Raw genomic sequence first — 20,129 nt, forward strand, 5'->3', positions numbered from 1 at the left:
CTAAATGTTTAGAAAAATTGGTTAAAATGTTTCTTCTGAATGATCTTTGTAATAAGTTAGACCCTTTACAATTTGCTTACCAAAAGGGTAAAGGTGTAGACGATGCCATCCTAAATATTTTAAACTGTGTCTACAAACATCTGGACTTACCGAACACTTATGTAAGATTGCTCTTTATTGATTTCTCATCAGCTTTTAACACTATACAACTTCATTTACTCATTGAAAAGATGAAAGCGTTGCAGATTAGTCCATACATAATACTATGGGCTAATGAATTTTTGACCCAGAGAGCTCAGAGGGTTAGGGTAAACAATGTTATATCTAATGAACGCATAGTTAACACAGGGGCACCCCAGGGGGCTGTGACATCGCCATTGTGGTTCATTTTGTACACCAATGATTTTCAATCCGATAGTTCTTGTTGCTCCTTCACAAAATTCGCTGATGATGCGGCTCTTCTTGCCCTGCTCTCAGAGAGCTCAGACGTAAATGAGTATTTCAAAGAATTAGAACACATTGAAGAATACTGTAAAGATAATTTTTTTATTATTAAATGTAAAAAAAACCAAAGAAATGATAATCGATTTTCGTAGGGACAAGAAGGAAAATGATATTGTTTCTGTAGCTGGAGAGACTATTGAAATTGTGCAAACCTTTAAATACCTTGGTACTATCCTAGACAATAAACTAAATTTTACTGCAAATACTGATTATATCAGCAAAAAAGGGCAGCAAAGATTACGACTACTAAGAAAACTGTCCTCGTTTAATGTTAGTGAAAAGGCCTTGGCTATGTTTTATCACGCTCACATCTGCAGTATTTTAAGTTTCAATATCACTGCCTGGTATGGCAATCTGAGCATTAAAAATAAAAATAAACTTAATAGAATCCTAAATGCTGCTGGCAAAATCATTGGCAAAAAACAAACCCCATTTGGGCAGTTGTTTGAGACAAACATCTCTAAAAAAGCTAACAAGATCCTCGAAATAAAGAATCACCCTTTGTGTCAGGATTTTGTGATTTTACCATCACAAAAGAGATACAAGACACCGATAGCAAAGACAAACAGACACAAACACTCTTTTGTTCCCCTGGCAATCAAATCATTAAATAAGAACAATCTGGTATAAACTTTGTCACATGTAAATTATGAGTGAGTCTGGTGTGAATGTACACTTTGGTTTCTTATAGTTATAATGTTTTTTGTTTGGTGTAATGCACAAATTGTAAGACAAATTTCCTTACGGATAATAAAGATTATTATTATTATTATTATTATTAGATTTCACAAAATTTGTATACGAATATATTATATATGTTAATAAAATATACTAATTATTTATATTTCAACCTATTTTTAGATTATTTCGCCCCCCCCTCTAGTATGTTGGCCAATTTGGTGGGGTCGGGAGGGGGCGATGGTATCAATCCCGCCCCCCCCCCCATACATTTTCGATTGGGGGGGCGGCCCAATCACAGCTTGCTAACAGCATCAATTAAATATATATATGATTATAACTTATTATTGATATTTTAACCGATCTTTATATATTGTCGTATTGTCGTTCCCCTATTAGCCGATTTGGGGGGGGGGGCGAATACATCTACTGCCCTTCCAACCTAAGCCCTTTGAGTGGGGGAGAATCATAGTTTGTGAATAAAATTAGTTGAATATCTATAAAATATAAACTACTTATTGATATGTGACCCATTGTATATTATGTCGTACCACACTCTAATCTCAAATAGTATCATTAGTAAATTTAAATCAAAACGGGTTGTACCAGGTGGGAGGGGCGATACATGCAATCGCCTTTCTCCCATCGGACAAATCAATACTTTTTCTTTTTTTATTATACTTACGAAATTACAAAATTTAAAAAATCTGTCACTAATATAATTTATATATACTGTAAATTAAATTCTTTTATCGAGTCGCCCCACCCCAATTCTTTAAAGCCAAATGCATACTTTAGCAGAAATTATGAAAGGAGCGAATATTAATCATTTTCACTCTACCGCCCCTCCCATTTCCAAACAGAGTTTATGTATTTTCACATGAATTTATCATAATTATTTTAAGAAGGACTTTGCATTGGAAAAGTTAGAATTCAAACGAAATTTTTCAGTATAAGAGTCATGATTGAGATGAGTTCTAAACCCAAATACTCTTTTCATAGTCGCCTTTTCCCAACCTTTACTCAATCATATTTTTCTAGTTAAATAAATTTATACTTCAATTTTTTGTTGAATATTATTTATGGAATAATTTTTTTTTCGGCGGCGATCCTCAAATCCAAAATCTAAATATGTGGAGCATCTTATCTTTTCAAGGAACACATCGGTTTTATTTGCAATGTATTAGGGGCCTATAAATTCATATTAGAATATTTTTCAAGTACAACATTATTCAAAAGGTCCTTTTTTAATAGTATAAATAATGAGCTTTAGGTCAGGAGAATGCGTTTCTGTAGTAAAGAATGCAAGAAAACACTTTTTGGCGTCGGGGCTTCGCCCCGAACTCCAATGATGAGTAATGAGCTGTAGATCTCAGGAGAATACGTTTCTGCAGTGAAAAAAGCAAGAAAACGCTTTTGGCGTCGGGGCTTCGCTCCGAACTCCATTTATGAATAATGAGCTGTACTTGTCAGGAGAATGTTTTTCTGCAGTGAAGAATGCAAGAAAACGCTTTTGGCGTCGGGACTTCGCCCCGAACTCCATTGATGAATAATGAGCTGTAGATGTCAGGAGAATACGTTTCTGCAGTGAAAAAAAGTAAGAAAACGCTTTTGGCGTCGGGGCTTCTCCCCGAACTCCATTGATGATGTCAGGAGAATGCGTTTCTGCAATGAAGAATGCAAGAAAACGCTTTTGGCGTCGGGGCTTCACTCCGAACTCCATTTATGAATAATGAGCTGTACTTGTCAGGAGAATACGTTTCTGCAGTGAAAAAAAGCAAGAAAACGCTTTTGGCGTCGGGGCTTTGCCCCGAACTCCATTAATACATAATGAGCTGTAGATGTCAGGAGAATACGTTTCTTCAGTGAAGAATGCAAGAAAACGCTTTTGTCGTTGGGGCTTCGCCCCGAACCCCACAATAGAACCTTATAGCGCTGCCCCATTTTTTTATTTCGCCGAAGGTTGAGAAATGCTGCTTTTTGTATTCACATATATATATATATATATATATATGTGTGTGTGTGTGTGATGTACGCATGTTTATGCATAGGGTTAGGGTTTAGTGGGCGTTAGGGTTAGGGTTTGAAAAAAAATCGCCCCCCCACACTCCAAAGTTCTGGATCCGCTAGTGTGAACAGGTCAGGGGTTAAATAAGGTGGTAATTTGGAAAGTTGGAAATATATAGAGACGATATCACTTACTGACTCTATTGTTAAGCGGACGTTACTCGTCGTGTCCTGCCCGAGAACGGAAGGGTGTAGATATCCATTTAGTTGCCGACCTCGCTGGACGCGGGGGGGGGGGGGGAGAGGGAGTTGGACAAAGGCGTATACGGAATAAGTTCATGAACTTTTATACACCAAGTTAGAGCGTATTTAATGGACAAGAAATTCCTACAGAAAAAAAACTGTTTTCTCGAACGTTTTAATGCGCCAATGAAAGCTCTATGTTACGTATCAATGTCAAATATTTTATTAAATAAAAAATATAAAATAATAAATTCAAGTCAAGGTTGTCGTTTTTTTCAATGACGTAGTTGACATGTGTCAATCATTTGAGTAACGCGCTTGTCACGTGACAGGAGGCTATGATTTGATTGGTTAAGCCAAAGGTATCGAACCGGAAGTTTTAAAATAGACGCTTTGGTAGATCAGTCGTCTGGAGATTGTCATATAGTTAGGACGTAGATTACTCTTGAGTTAGAACTAATAGAGATCAGTTTTGTACTTATACTAAATCTAGTAGTAAATTTGAATATTTTATATTTGGTACAGTTTACTATTGTAAATACTATACGTTTTGTGGTTCCAAGTTCTAAATTAAAGTTCTGTATACGAATTTTAAAGGATCTTCATTTATTCAATCTACTAGATACTATTTAGATGTAGAGACATAGAATCCCCGGCAGGTCACATTAATTTATTATAACATCTGACGGCTTCAAGTAAAGGTCTACGATTTTAGCACTTCACAGCACCTTAGACGAATTAGCACTATCTTCAACAAGGGCACCTACTTAGCACCTTCAACTATAAGAGGAGCCGTGACATAGTCAAAGCAAAAATAACCTGTGACACTCTATATGCAAGCGTTTACGTATCGTCACAATTACATTTTTTTTTTTACTATTTGGGCTGTAAGATGATCATATAATAAATACCTCAATTGTATAACTCTTAATACTCTGACCTAGATAGTTGAAGTAACCCTTGAGGGATTATAGGCACAGCATGGCCTGAAATGTGCTGATGTGCCAAAAATCCAAAACTAAACTAGACTAAGCTACAGGTGAGAGCTGGGCTCTGAGTGGAGACCAAGGTTAATGAGCTTCTCAAGGAGCCCCAATGTGGTGTATGGGGTTCTGTAGGAGGACTACTACTTCTGGCAGTCGGGCTTCCCCAAAGATAATCATAAATTGACACATTTCTAGAAAAATCGTTAAAGCTTTTTTTCGAAATCCGTTTTCACCCACCCAGTTAGGTTTCACCCCTAAAGAGTTTGTAAGCTTTTAAGAGGAATTTTTAAAAGATCATTGTGTGGGACGAAATTATTCTTAGACTAAACTACTGAAGAACAAATGAATGGAGCAAAAATGTTTACTTTAATGAAGTAATAATCTTGTATTTCCACAGCTGATAAACTGTAAATATTCCAGCAGTTACTATTCATGACTTCCACTAATGTTCTTTGTTAGAATTTTTATTTTTGATGTGCGTTTCTGTTAAAAAAAGCGATGTGGAAAATTTGGGGACAATGTAATGAAACCTAATTAAAAACGTAAAACAAAATTGTACTTGTAGGATACGAACGTGACAAAGTATCTTTGAAGCATTTGTTTTGTACATTTCTATATCAAAACCAGTCGTGTCATGCACACTAGTTTAATTTCATCAATTTGTCAATATTCATATCATATTGAAATGTATTTAATGGTAAAAAAAAACATTGACAATATTTTGAATTGTGTATTTGTTTCAGGATATGGGAGACATTACCCAAACGACCAGTCACGTTATTTCTTGTTATGCTTATAATTGGCGTGTCAGCTTTTTTCATTGACACCCTATCAGAAAACAGAATCCTAGGAGTTTTTATACCAGCTGCCTTCACACAAGACAAAGTCCAAATCTACAATAACTCTCAAAATAACAGCCTGCTGGGCTTAGGAGAAATGATGGAAACTAAAACATATCATACAACATTTAGTACCCAAGCTACATCTGCTTCTACCTCTTTGCTAATGACTACATTAATATCATCGACAACAACAACGACTTTAAGTACAAGTGTCACATTGATCTCTCCACAAGCAGCTATTGAAGTCCACTGTTCTCCAAGCCCATATGTTGACTGCGACGGCTCTCTGATGGATGAATCTACCACCAATGAAACTTTTGGAGTCGTGCTGCTAAGAAGACCAGGATGGATGGACATATCTAGATTTGACTTCTCCAAATGTCAGTATTCGAAATGTGTATTTCAAGGTGATACAATTGACAATACTACACGTCTAATCATTATTTACACTGTTGGACTAAACGACAATTTTAAACTAAGCCAAAGATGGCCAGGGCAGATCTATGCTGCCGCTACTTGGGAATCACCACCACATACACATGCTAGTTTTTTGTCTGGTAAGTCTAATAATTCAAACATGTTTTATACTGCTCCGATTTAAGTATTTAAAAAAAAATTCCTCAAATAATTTTATAGTATAAGACCTCTATTGTAATACAAAATATATATTATACGCAAAAAGTGAGTGATTGATTTAGAGATATCATCAGCTGTCTTAGAAATTCACATGAAATTTGTCACACAGGTTCCTTTTACCTCACAGGCACTCAATAAGAACCGGATTTGACAGATTCGTAAGCTGACGACTGCAATTAGCGAAAAACCGCAAGCTTTCTATGAAACTGTATTTTATTTTCCCCCAAAAGGCTGCAATCTATGTATAGAGTATAAATTAGAGATGGGAAGCGAACCGAACCCGAACCGAACCTCCCTTACGACTGAACCGAACCCAACTTAAACCAAAGTGGAGGGAAAGGTCGCGTGTGCCTGCTCCTTTCGGAACAAAACAATCTCCCGTAGACTCCCCGATGGCTGCTCCATCTTTACGGCCGAATTGCACGCAATATTGCTTGCACTTATGGCCGTAAAAGCATCAGAAAGGAGTAAATTTATAATCTGCTCCGACTCCAAATCTGCATTGCAAGCTTTGGAGCGGATGAAGACTGACATCCCATTGGTACATAAGAGCCTGAAGCTGTTGGACCTAATAACAGCCGACCGTAGGGATGTCACCTTCATCTGGGTCCCCTCCCATGTTGGCATTGAGGGAAACGAAGCCGCAGACAGAGAAGCAAAGAGAGCCCTAAATCATGCGGTGTCAGGAACCCAAATTCCCTACTCGGACCTGAGACAAAGTATTGCCTCTGCCACCTATCGAGAGTGGCAGAACCGATGGGAGGCTGAGACTCACAGTAAACTCAGGCAGATTGTGGCGGATGTCAGGTGGCGGCCCACATCTAAGGGTCTGACAAGGCGTGGTAGCACAACCATGTCCAGACTTAGGATTGGCCACACCTACATCACGCACTCTTTTGTACTGAAGAGAGAGGAGCCCCCACTTTGCGAGTACTGTGACTCTCGCCTCACCGTGGAACATATCCTCGTTGATTGCCCCAGATACCAGGATGTCAGGGCGAAATATTTTAGAGCCACTAATCTAAAAACACTATTTAATAATGTCGACCCTGGGAAGGTACTGGGCTTTATTCGGGAAGTGGGGCTATCTACGAAGATCTGATTTCTGAATTTGTGAACATGCACTATTTACATTAGATTTTTACCAAATATTTAAATTTTTACTACCTTTACTATTTTAACTGTGAATAGACCTTGATTTTAATTATATGACTGTATAGAATCTGGCCCTTGTTGTTTAGAGAGAGAGTAGTCCTTAAGGGACTGCAGGCACGACATGGCCTAAATTGTGCCGATGTGCCTCAAATCAACAAATCAACAAATCAACAATCCCAACTTAAACTTTAAAACTGATCGGTACGAACCAAACGAACTGTTCTTACCTTAATCGATCTGAATTAAGATTTTGCAATATTCTTGTAAAAAAGAAAAAAAACAAAAAAAAAAGATAGTTTTCAGTGAGATAATTTAACATTTATTTTTAATTTTGAAAAATTCTGCTTCTTTCTTGAGCTGGCCTTGTCCTTGACATCTTGTGTGTGCATCTTTCCTACACCATTTTGGGTTGTCTTTTTTTTTTTTTGGTATCAACGCAAATGGTGGCGTACTATTTAATATTTGTGCGTTAATGAAATGTGGGATTCGTAGAAACGAAAAGTAGACTCTGAATGTAGAAACAAGCAGGAAAAGTGGAAAGATCTTTACATTTTTGTGGAGCATAAAAATAAGCCAAAATGTTTGATTTTGTATAGAGCTGTTTGTGACTGTTTCTATAGAATGTAACGTTAAACAGCCTTTATGAACTCAAAAACATAAACAAATATGGCGGCATTCTTAGTTTGAGCCACGAATAAAAGATTGCTAATTATCGAGATTAGATGATCGACAAGAATATTTACCAATAAGGAAAAAGAAAATGAGTTTGCGGTAAGGGTATGCTACAGAGTTGCTCAAATCAATGAAATAAAGCTTTAGCTTCCTAATACGCTATAAGCCTATCACTTATCTGAACCAGTTGGAGAAAATGGGGTGGGGGGGAAGAAAGGGATATCTGTGTCGATTTTACTGTAATTGTGTTTTAAAAGCATTTATAAAAAAAAAAGGGGGGGGTGGAGAGGGACACGACCTTAATTAGAACTCGTGGCTCACGCCTCCTCGGGCGACGTGCTACTGCTAGTGAAGTAATATATTGTTTCAGTTTAGAGCTGCGACCTATAAAGGGGAATAATTCAGCTTATTCCACCACTTCAATCAAGTACAATTTCTTTCACTTCTTCAAGATACGAAGCAAAAAAATTCATTAACAATAGTTATTTAACTAATGGGTTACATTTTTTTTTTATTGATTCTTGTGTTGTCAGGTAAAAGAAATAATTGTGCAAAGTTTCAGCTTAATCCGAGATTGAATCAATGAAGCCTTCGACAGTCCTTTCAAGAACGTGATAGTCCTTTTAAAACCGATGTTCGATCTAGACTTAGATCTAGTTATCTAGCCAAATGTAAATTTATTCTGAAAAATTATAACGGTCAAACTAGAGTTTTCACCGTGCGGCCAACGAGCTAGTAATTCTTTTCAAATGTTAAATTTTTAGGTTTTTGTTTTTGATATCAGCATCCACCCAACCTCCGCCCACTCACCCTCCATGTAGTTCTGACTTGAATACAGGTAAAAAAAACAACAACAACAACACGAAAAACGACAAAAACAAGTGCAGCACCCCAAACTATTAATTTATTCTATTAAATATAAATAATAAATAGTCTATTATTTAAATAATAAATATTTTATTCATACATTATATAAGTGCACTTTATAATTTCTGGTTCAAACACACGTTAGTGGCATCCTAAAAAAAAACATACAAGTTGGCAGCATCCCTGAAAACTTATTAACAAAAAATTAGCAGGGAACTTATCATCTTGTAGTCGCAAAGGAGGTACTTTCTTTAATTAACTGAAAAAAAAATATTTTAACAAACTCAGAGGCGGCCCCCATCGTATCCTTAACGGATCCGCCTACATCTACTAGATCTAAATCTAAAATCTAAATTTGGAATAATTTAGATGCAATTTAGATAAGATTTCGTAAAACAAGGTTACAAAGACAGTTTGTGTGAAAACACAAATCACACAAACTCAAAATAGGCTCCCGAAGTTTTCCACCCAGGCAGGTAAAAAGGCAGGTTTCAATATTTTCAGAATGAACATCATAATGAAATATTATCAAATAAAAAAAAACAGAATAATGGAGAAAAAAGGTTGACAGATCTTGTGTGGTGCCCCAGCGGTCCAGCAGACCAAAGAATAGGTAAAAGTGAATGTGAAGTTAGATGTGTACCTGGCCTAACTAATGTCTTATAATGAATATCTAATTTATCTAATTGTTTTGTAAAGGGTCAATTTCTTATTCAAATAGGCCTACTCAAGAAAAAAAAATTTCCGTAAAAAACAAGATGAGTTTGTGTTGTCACACAAACTCAGAGACGGCCCTGTCGGAGTCGGATCTCTGTTGGATCCGCATATTCGCAAGGAATATTCAAGACGTGATTTTGTTTTGATTGTTTAAAGTAATAATGTTTCAAAGATTCATTTGGCGTTGTAAAAAATGTAGTTTCATACCCTGCTGGACGACGGAGGATGGCATTCAGCAGGGTATGAAACCGGGACCGTCGAGATAATCAGTCCTGTGTGCCAACCGCACGACCAGGCCATGCTCTAAACCTAATAACAAACTGGTTACATACTAATAACCTATTATTGTTAAAGAGATATATTACACATTACGGAATGACAACTACCGGATATGTACAATATCTCAGAAGAGCGATTTTAGATAATCTTTTGGTATTGAGCATTTTCATTTAAATGAAACTAGAATGAAGATGTAGATCTACCAAAATTAATCTTCTGATTTAGCATTCTCAATATCTATATCTACTAGATCTAGATCTAACATATAAATTTGGGATAATGTATATATAATTTAGATAAGATTTATGTAAAAAAACAACTAAATAATCTATTAATAGACTAAATGCAATATTACATTTAAAAAAAGTAGATTAATTTTAGTATGTTATAACATTGTAATATATTGATCTAGACATTTAGAAATAAAAGTCTACACTTTAATTCTAGAAATAGAAATTATAAATCTTGATCTAGTCTAAATCATGGCTGCCTACTTGTGTGTTTTGCGCGCTGGACTGTCATTTGGATTTATCGATGGTCTCAGGTTCAAACCCTGCCCGTTCCCATCCCCCGTCGTCCTGTGAAAGGTTTGAACTTCAACTCTGAAGGAACATCCGAAATATGTAAAACAACAAACATTCTAAACTAGAACAAAAAATTCTAGATCTAGAATCTACAATGATTTTAATTAGAATATAAATCTAAATCTAGTTTAAAAATCTAGATCTAGTGTAAAAGAAATCTAGATCTAGTGTAATAACATCTAGATTAGATCTAAATCTAGCTTATGTTTAAAAAAAATACTAGTCAGATTACCAGGTTTATTAAACATTACTATACCGAGTTGTATTAGCATTTCATTTGAAGAATTTAATCCATATGACGTCAAAGGAAAAAAATCCACTACGTCACACGGCCTAGTTAGACTAAAAATGTCATCTATACGAGCAGCTTGTCGAGTGTTCATAGACATTGTTGCACCGAGTGAGTTCTTTTAGCATTATATTTAAAGAATTTAATCATATGACGTCATAGAAAAAAAAAAACATTACGTCACACGGCCTAGTAAGACTAAAAATTTTTTTTACATAAATTTGTTCCTTATATCTGTGACTACAGATTTCCTGACGAAAATTCTTTCATTAGACAATACCGTAATGTTACACATCTTTCCATCCCTAGATCTAAAAGTCTAATTCAACTCTAAGATGATATGACTTGTCTTTGCACAGATAGTTTTATACTTTAACACATGAATATACTAATTATAGTCCATTCATTTCATATTTGGATCAAATTAACATTTAAATTTGGTTTTCTAAAGCATTTTTAATACATTCGTTTACGGAAGCTGCGAAGCCGTGTTGAGATAGGCCTATATTCATTCGTGAATCGCGTACTAAAGATTATTTCGTTTAATTGTTTACTTTATAATCCCATACATTTAACAAAGCTATCGCTCTTTTCGTTTTTAATAGATATGAATGTATCGCCTCGGGTAAACCCATTTTCGCAAAACTAATTTTATTTTCGTAGCGAATGAGAAAAAACTTGAAAGGATCATTAGCTAAGTTTAACATACATCTAAATCCAATCCACTAGATTAGTAGACACAAACTTAGATCCGCAGGCCGCAGGTAATGTCAGGCTAGTATATATATATATAATTCTATTCTTCCCTCAAGAGTTCTAAGCAAGAAGTAAAGGAAAGATCACTCTCTTCTTATCTTATATAATACAGACGTTACTTCAAAAAAGAAGATGATTACGTCCTACGCGTCATGCATTTAGTCATGCATATTAACCAATGACTTAAATTCTGCCAAGTCACTGGTTTTCCTGGCTAGCTCAGGCAACCCATTCCATGCTCTAATAGCACTAGGGAAGAAGGAGTATTTGTACAAATTTGTCCTAGCATATGGGACGAGGAATGTGCCTTTATCTTTGTGTCTTTCAGAGTATTTTATTAAATTTTGTTTTTGTATTTGAAGATTATGGTTCAGTGTTTTATGTATGATTGCTACTTTACTTTTGAGCCTTCTGTCCAGAAGGCTTTCTAAATTTAGTGATTTTACTAAAGGTGTTACTCTAGTCAAATGTGAATATTCGTTTGTTATGAATCTCACTGCTCTATTTTGTGCCTGTTCCAGTTTCTTAATGTTTTCTTGAGTTGAGGGGTCCCAAACGGAGGATGCATATTCTATTATTGGCCTAACCAAGGTTAAGTAACATTTTAGTTTTATGTTCTTATTTGATTTATAGAAATTTCTTTTAATAAATCCTAATGCTTTGTTTGATTTTTTTGTAGTTTCTCTCTTATTTCTGTGGAGTCACCCCACGAAATAATAAGAGGGTGGGACAACACGTGGGTACTCGTACGTCGCTACGGATGGCTGCGCGGTGGACTGTCAAACCCTGCCTGCTCCCATCCCCTTCGTCTTGCGGGAGATTTGCACTAAAAAGTAAACTGTCTTCAACTCTAAAGGAACATCCAAAACATGTAAAACACAAACAAACATTTTACAAACACTAAATAGCAGGACCGGACTTAAACATTGTGACCAAGAAGTCATGGAAAGAGAACAACTAATCTACTATGTATATGCACCCGTCACTAAATAGCAGGGCCGGACTTAATCATTGTGGGGCCCTATGCAAAACGGTTTTGCGGGGCCAAGTTTGGGTAGGGAAGTGGAAAATAAGTGAAATTTAAGAGTTTGTATTAGAAAATAAATTCGTTATGCATTTTATTCATTCTTTACTACGTACAGAATTACTTTACGAGCCTTGTGTGTAGCAAAGTCATACAGTATATAATAATAATTCTGTTTCCTACATAGATCAGGCACAATAGCAAGAAATACCAAATGTTTCAATCTATCTTTGATAATTGTGGACCTCATGCAATTCTTCATTCGTTTGAGGAGCGAGAAGCTTCTTTCACCAGCTTACACAATTACGGCTAATGCATAATGCCGTTTTTAATTATCCCGCGTAGGATTGGCGTTTTCCATATTGAATGACACCCCAAAATGACAATTGTTGTCTATATTTTCCGTATATTTTAAGGAATTTTTCGTATCTTTTGCAATTTCAGGAGATTTCGACAGGAGGGCGCGGGAAATCTGTTTTAAGTTATAAAATGGTTTAATTTAATAATGTATACACCTTAAATTAGCGCGGACCCTATGAAAGTGCGGGGCCCACTGCGGTCGCATAGGTTGCAGTGGCCTATGGCCGGCCCTGCATAATAGCTGCGTTTGCTACGCTGTGGGTCGACTATAAATATTTAATTTTCTTCATGGCTCAACAGTTTGAACAAAAAGAAGTAAAGGGAAGATCACTTTTTTTATTTATTCATGTCGGACTAGAGTTATCCCACGTAACTTTAGCGGCGAAAAAAAAAAGAGGAAAGGGGAGAACAAGTAATCTACTCTGTATTCACCCGTCACTAAATAGCAGGGCCGAACTCAACCGTTGTGCGGCTCTATGCAAATGGATTTGGCGGGGCCAAGTTTGGGTAGGGATACTGATAATTAGTGAAAATAAGGAATTGTTTTTAGAAAATAAATTCGTCTTTGCATTTTATTCATTCTTTACTACCTACAGAATTACTTTACGAGCTTTGCGAGTTGCGAAACCATACAGTATATCATAAAAAAAATTATTTCCTAAATAGATCACGCACAATAGTAAGAATTACCAAATGTTTCAACCTATCTTCGAGAAATGTTGACCTCAAGTTTGAGGCGCGAGAAGCTTCGTTCACCAGATTCCACAATTACGGGTATAGCATAATGCCGTTTTTTTTCATCGCGCGCAGGATTGGCGTTTTCCATTTTGAATGACACCCCAAAATGACATTTTTAGCGGCCCCCGAAATGTGAAAAGACGCTATTAGTTTTGTGCGAAATATCTGTCCGTCTGTCCTTCCGTCCCGTTTAGATCTCGTAAACTAGAAAAGATATTAAAAATCCGACATTACAGTATTTTAGACCATTCAAAGTTCTGATGCAAAGACTACTTTTTTTTTTCTAAAAGTGAAAAAAATCTAATTTTTAAAATCAGTTATGCAAGCAGTTTTTTAAAGAGAAAAAGCTAATTAGTATGCATTATAAGATAGACCTAAATTAAAAAGAATAGTAATCTTGTAAACGTCATTTTCGTGAACAATTTTTTTTTAATGCGGAAATATTTCCTTTTTTTTTTTTTTTTTTGAGCATTCGAATAAGAGATTGATTCTTTTCGAAACAATTACATCTATTATAAGACTTCAGTTAGGCCAGGAGAGGCGCGGTAGCTGAGCGGTAAAGCGCTTGGCTTCCGAACCGGGGGCCACGGGTTCGAATCCTGGTGAAGACTGGGATTTTCTACTTCGGAATCCTTAGGTGCCTCTGAGTCCACCCAGCTGTAATGGGTACCTGATATTAGTTGGGGAAAAGTAAAGGCGGTTGGTCGTTGTGCTGGCTACATGACACCCTCGTTAACCGTAGGCCACAAAAACAAATTAACTTTACATCAACTGCCCTATAGACCACAAGGTCTGAAAGGGGAACTAGTTTGGCCAGGTTCACATATAACTTTGCATTCACTTGCACCTATCCTTTGATCTGCTGTACTACACAAGATCTGTCAACCTTCTTTCTCCATTCTTATCTCTCATTTGTCTTTGATATAATTTCATTTGGATGTTCTTTCTGAAAATATTGAAGCCTGCCTGGGTGGACCACTTCGGGGGCCGATTTTGAGTTTGTGTTTCCACACAAACTGTCTTTGTAATCTTGTTTTTCTTTATAATGCGGCCCACTGCGGTCGCATAGGTTGCATTGGTCTAAGGCCGACCCTGCAAAATAACGGCGTATGCTACGCCGTGGGTCGACTATAGTGAATAGTTGTAAAAGTGGTGTATTTTTATGAAAAAAAAAACTGCTTGCATATGTGATTTAAAAAATTAGATTTTTTTCTTTCAGAAAAGAAAAATATAGCCGTTGCATTAGAATTTTCAATCAAAAGGTCTAAAATATTATGATGTCGGATTTTCACTATCTGTTCTAGTTTACGAGATCCAAAAGGGACGGACGGATGGACAGACATTCCACACAAAACTAATAGATTCTTTTCCCCTTTCGGGGGCCACTGAAAAGCCTAGATAATCTATCAATAGACTAAAAGCAACATTAAATATAAAAGTAGATTAGTTTTAATATTTGATAACATTGCAACATTGTTTGTTTTACATGTTTCGGATGTTTCTTCAGAATTGAAGATAGTTTAATTCCTAGTCCAAACCTCCCACAGGACGACGGGGTATGGGAGCGGGCAGGGTTTGAACCCGGGACCATCGATAAATCCAAACAGTCCAGCGCACAAACCGCACGACATTTGAAAATCTACACTTTAAGTCTAGTTTTAGATCTAGATATTGAGATTGTAGATCTTGATCTAATCTATATAAAATGTTTTTTTTAAATGTTTCCCACGTTTCAGATGTTCCTTCAGAGTGGAAGATAATTTACTTCCTAGTCCAAACATCCCTCAGGACGACGGGGGATGGGAGTTGGAACGGTTTGAACCCGGGACCACCAATAAGCCCGATCGACAGTCCAGCGCGCAAAACGCACGACCAGGCAGCCATCCAATATAATTCTAAAATAGACCTAGATATTATATATTTAGAATCTACAATGATTTTAATTACCATATAAATCTAGATCTAGTGTGACAAATGTAATTCTAGTGTAAAAAATCCAGTTCTAGTGTAAAAAATCGAGATCTTTTTTTAATACCAGAAAGTTTACGAGATTTAATAAACATTAATGTACGTGACATCAAAGGAAAAAAATCCACTACGTCATTCGGCCTAGTTAGACTAAAAATGTCTTTATTAACACGAGAGAGCTGACGAGGGTTCAAAAGACATTGGTGCACCGAGTTCTTAAAGCATTTCATTTAAAGAATTCATTCCATAAGAATTCGTTCCATATGACTTCAAAGGGAAAAAATTCCATACGTCATACGACCTAGTTAGACAAAAAATGTCTTTAACACGAGAGAGCTGACTAGGGTTCATAGACATTGGTGCACAGAGTTCTTATAGCATTTTATTTAAACATATATATACATCAGGATAAAAGCAGCATTTTTTTACGTTTTATCTGTCAGTCTGTCTGTCCGTCAACTTACTATCTTAAAAATATGTATAAAAACTATTGAAAATTTGATTAACCTTTAATTTTTCTTTCGAAACTTCGCAATAGTTTCTAAGTATGTATAATAGATTGTTACGGATGTTTATATATATGTGAGAATGAGAGAGAGTGTGAGAGAGAGTGTGTGAGAGTGAGAGAGAGAGTGTGAGAGAGAGAGTAAGAGTAAAGAAAGAGTGAGAGTGAGAGAGAGTAAAAGAGTAAGAGAGAGAGAGAGAGAGAGTGAGAGAGAGAGCGAGTGAGTTATTGTGGTTAAATTTTTATACCAAACTATGGTTTTAAGAAGTTGTTTTTCTAAAGAATAAGGAACATAATATTAACGATTATTAGATTTTCTAATGTTTTATCTAGAAAATTAAATATAGTGTAAGACAGAATTGCGATTTTTAACAAATGCAGTTAAAATTTGTTTCATAAATATCCGAAAGAACCGATTTTTAGCAAATGAGTTATCGCGACCTGTTACCAACAAAACTATTTGTTTTATTTATCAGAAGAGGGATTTCAAACAGTTATTTGGGATTTGGCATTAGTAGAGTTTTCATAAAAAATTTGGAACGATTTTGGCGATGATTTGTAAGAACATTAAAGTAATGTAGATCGATTTCTTTTTCTAAACAAAATCCAGAACATTCTTTAACGATAAAAAGTCTTTTGGGATGTTTCTGCAAGAAAATTAAATTAAAATAAGTCTAAAAAAATAACCGTTTCTAGTAAATTACTTTCTTATTTAAAAATCCTGAGCATACTATTGTCGATATTTAAAAAAAAAAAAGTCATTAGACATAAATTTGTTTTAATTTAAAAAACGGAACAATTAAATATCTATAAATAAACTATAGTGACGTATTGTCCAAGAATATAAGTGTATTATAAGTCAACTAGTCGACCGGGGGCGTAGCATACGCCGCTATTTTGCAGGGCCGGCCTTAGGCCACTGCAGCCTATGCGACCGCAGTGGGCCCCGCACTTTTATAGGACCCGAGCTAATTCAAGGTATATAAATGATTAAATTAAACTATTTTATAACTTAAAACAGATTTCCCGCGCCCTGCTGTGGATTTACCAGGAGCTCCTGGAAATCTCCTGAAATTGCAAAAGATACGAAAAAGTCCTTATAATATATGGAATAAATAGACAAAAATTGTCATTTTGGGGTGTCATTCAATATAGAAAACGCCTACCCTACGCGCGATAAATAAAAAAGGCATTATGCATTAGCCGTAATTGTGTAAGCAACATTTAACCACGTGATAATATTGATAAAACAATTTTTAAAAACGTATCACGTGACAGCCTTTATGGATTGCGGTACTAACCGGTACTATTTACCCAAGTGGTCAGCACACATAACGGTATAGTTCGCTATCATACCGCAAAAAAGTTGTATAAAGGCATAATTTCTAAGAGGAAAGATTGGTTAACAATGCAATGGCTATTAGAACAAGATAGGTTGCATCAAATAGATAATTAAATAATTATATTATTTCAAAAATGAGCAAAACGTTACATCAAAAAAAGAAAAAGATGAATAGGCATATAGATTTAAATTTACTGCTTTGGAATGTGTTAATAAAACTCTATGAAATTAGCATCCATGAAGACGCTATAAATGTAGGTAAAAAAAAACAACAGTTTTTTTTAAGTGTTATTTTTTTTAAGGCAGGTTGTAAATATGAAAAAAAGTCAATATTTAGAATTAGCTGTACCCTTTTTTTCCTAATCAAACTTTCATTTCAATATGCCTTCAGACGTTACTTTGTTTCATTTCTATACTATTCATTTTTTAGTCATTTTAAAACTTTTTCAATATTTTTTTTTTTTGTTTTTGTTTTTCAGACAAGAACTCTTACTGGAATTTTGTTTTTAATGTGACTGCCACTTACAGAACTGATTCCGAAATATTTGTGCCTTATGCCAGATTGATCTTTCAGCCAACGCCAAAAGGAAAACGTCCTAATTATTGCAAGTACATTTGTATAATTGAAGTTAAACATGTTCTTAATCTCAGCCACAATCACTCTTATCACTTCTGTGTACACAGCTTTGTCACGGTGTAATCTGTTGAGATATTTCAATCTGAATGGGACATAACCCTATTTAAGTATTCAGGCCAACTTTCAGATACCATCATTTCTTGTCAAATCAACATGATTGCTTTTCTTTATATTAGCTCAGTCAGCCTCAGTCTGCGCTTAATTAAATATCACAACTTACTTCATACTTAAAAATATTTCCTCTTTTAGTTTATTAACTTTCTCATTCTAAATCTCAAACGTGTGTACGAGTATTTCCTTCCTACACGCTAAGTACACAACTTACATCATTAGTGACATAAACATTTACATTGAGTAAGAAGAACATTTTTAAAATATAAAAAATACAATATTATTAAACTTCAAATATAATAAAATAATTTTAAAAAAATAATATAAAAAAAATTTGGTCTAATTCTGGCACCGAACCTTTGAAACCGTCAACTGCCAGGCGCTTTCTTATTCAAACCAATGAGAAAGGCAAACTTGTTTGCTTATTTATTGGTATGTTAATAGATTTTGTCTTTGATAGATAGATAGCCCTCGGCTACTCGTTTGTGTATCACTGATATAGTCAGTAATATAATATATTAGAATCAATAAAAAAATACTATTATAAGTATAGCGAATGCGTGAATGTCAAAATATTATAAATATTAAAATAGCTAATCTAGATCTATTTTTTTAAATCGAAACATTTATATATAGGCCAATATTTAGATCTAGATCTAGAGTCTAGAAACTATTTATAATAATAATAATAATAATAATAATAATAACCCCTCTGAACCTACACAATGCTGATGTCAATATCGGTTTGGACGACGCAGGGCATGAGATTCGCCAATGGGAAGAAAAAACACTCCACGGAAAATTTCCGGCTTCATTACATGGGGACAACATCGACAAGGCTGCTTCCTTAACATGGCTCAAAGCAGGTCATCTCTACCCTGAAACAGAAGGCTTTGTTACAGCAATACAGGACAGAGTAATCAAGACAAAAAATTACGAGAAGCATATCCTGAAACTCAATGTTGTCGACAAATGCCGAAAATGTGGAAATGTGGGCGAGTCGATTGAACACATTATGGCAGGATGTCCAGCCCTATCAGAATCAGCCTACCTAGGTCGCCATAACCAAGTTGCAAAGTTAATACACCAACACCTGGCTTTGACGTACAAATTGATCGGTAAGGACACTCCCCCTTATTATAAATACTCTCCGCAAGAGGTTCTCGAGTCTACTGAACATCTGCTGTACTGGGACAGGCCTATTCTGACCGACAAAACGGTAGATTTCAATCGCCCGGATCTGCTGTTCATTGATAAAAAAGAAAAAACCGCTACCATTATCGATATCGCCGTACCACTGTCTCATAATTTGAGAAAAACTGAGATAGAAAAACAAAGAAAATATGGGAACCTAGGCTTGGAGATTAAGCGTCTATGGAAATTGTCCAAAATAACAATATACCCCATTGTTATATCAACCGAGGGGATAATAACAACTGACCTCACAGACACCTTCAAGGCCCTTAACATTCCTAGGAACATCTTCGTTGCCTGTCAGAGGGCGGTACTGCTGCAGACCTGCCACATCACCAGAAAATTCCTCAGTGGAAACTGTTAAAGGGACTACGATGAATTTTGTTTCTCTTTAGCGAAACTCGACCCTGGCAGTGCCAGAGAATGACTACTTGTTCATTTCTAACATAATAATAATAATAATAAATTAAAGGGACTACGATGAATTTTGTTTCTCTTTAACGAAACTAGACCCTGGCAGCGCCAGAGAATGACTACTCGTTCATTTCTAACATAATAATAATAATAATAATAATAATTATAAGGCTTGTCTTCCAGTCCGAAGATTAGTGAGGAGTGCAGTATTTCCCGTGGCTGCGCAGCCCCAGCTGTAACCTATTTTTCCACTGCCAGGACAAGCATAACCATTGTCCGCATGTGGTCGATTTAGATTTTCCTTTCGCCGTCTGCACCTGTTCTCGGCAGCGGATTTTCTTTTGGTCTCAAATGTGTATCCCTAGGCCTTTGTAAGTGACCTTCAGCTGTCTCGTTCTGAGGCCGCATGCAACCAGGTGCTCTCTTCTATGTCAGCTAAGGCAAGTTGGCGCCTAAGCTGGTCTTTGAAGCGTTTTCGTGGGGCACCTCTGTTACGTCGACCACCTTTTAGCTCACCAAAAAAAAGACTGCCTTTGGCATACGTTCGTCCCCCATACGGGATACGTGCCCTGCCCAGCGAAACTGTCGGACCATAAGAAGTCCCTCTATACTGTCCATACC

The 20,129-nt window shown here is 36.0% G+C and overlaps 1 protein-coding gene across 1 annotated transcript in view; it reads left to right on the forward strand.

Annotated features, from left to right (window-relative positions):
* Positions 1–20,129, forward strand: part of LOC106075544 (alpha-(1,3)-fucosyltransferase C-like) — a 112,767-nt gene that overhangs the window by 65,485 nt on the left and 27,153 nt on the right. The window contains exons 3-4 of the mRNA XM_056010286.1: positions 5,162–5,817; positions 17,632–17,757. Of these exons, the coding sequence (XP_055866261.1) occupies positions 5,162–5,817; positions 17,632–17,757 (782 nt within the window). The remainder of the gene's footprint in view (positions 1–5,161; positions 5,818–17,631; positions 17,758–20,129) is intronic.

Source organism: Biomphalaria glabrata, chromosome 14 (assembly GCF_947242115.1).
Source record: "Biomphalaria glabrata chromosome 14, xgBioGlab47.1, whole genome shotgun sequence".
NCBI lineage: Eukaryota > Metazoa > Mollusca > Gastropoda > Planorbidae > Biomphalaria > Biomphalaria glabrata.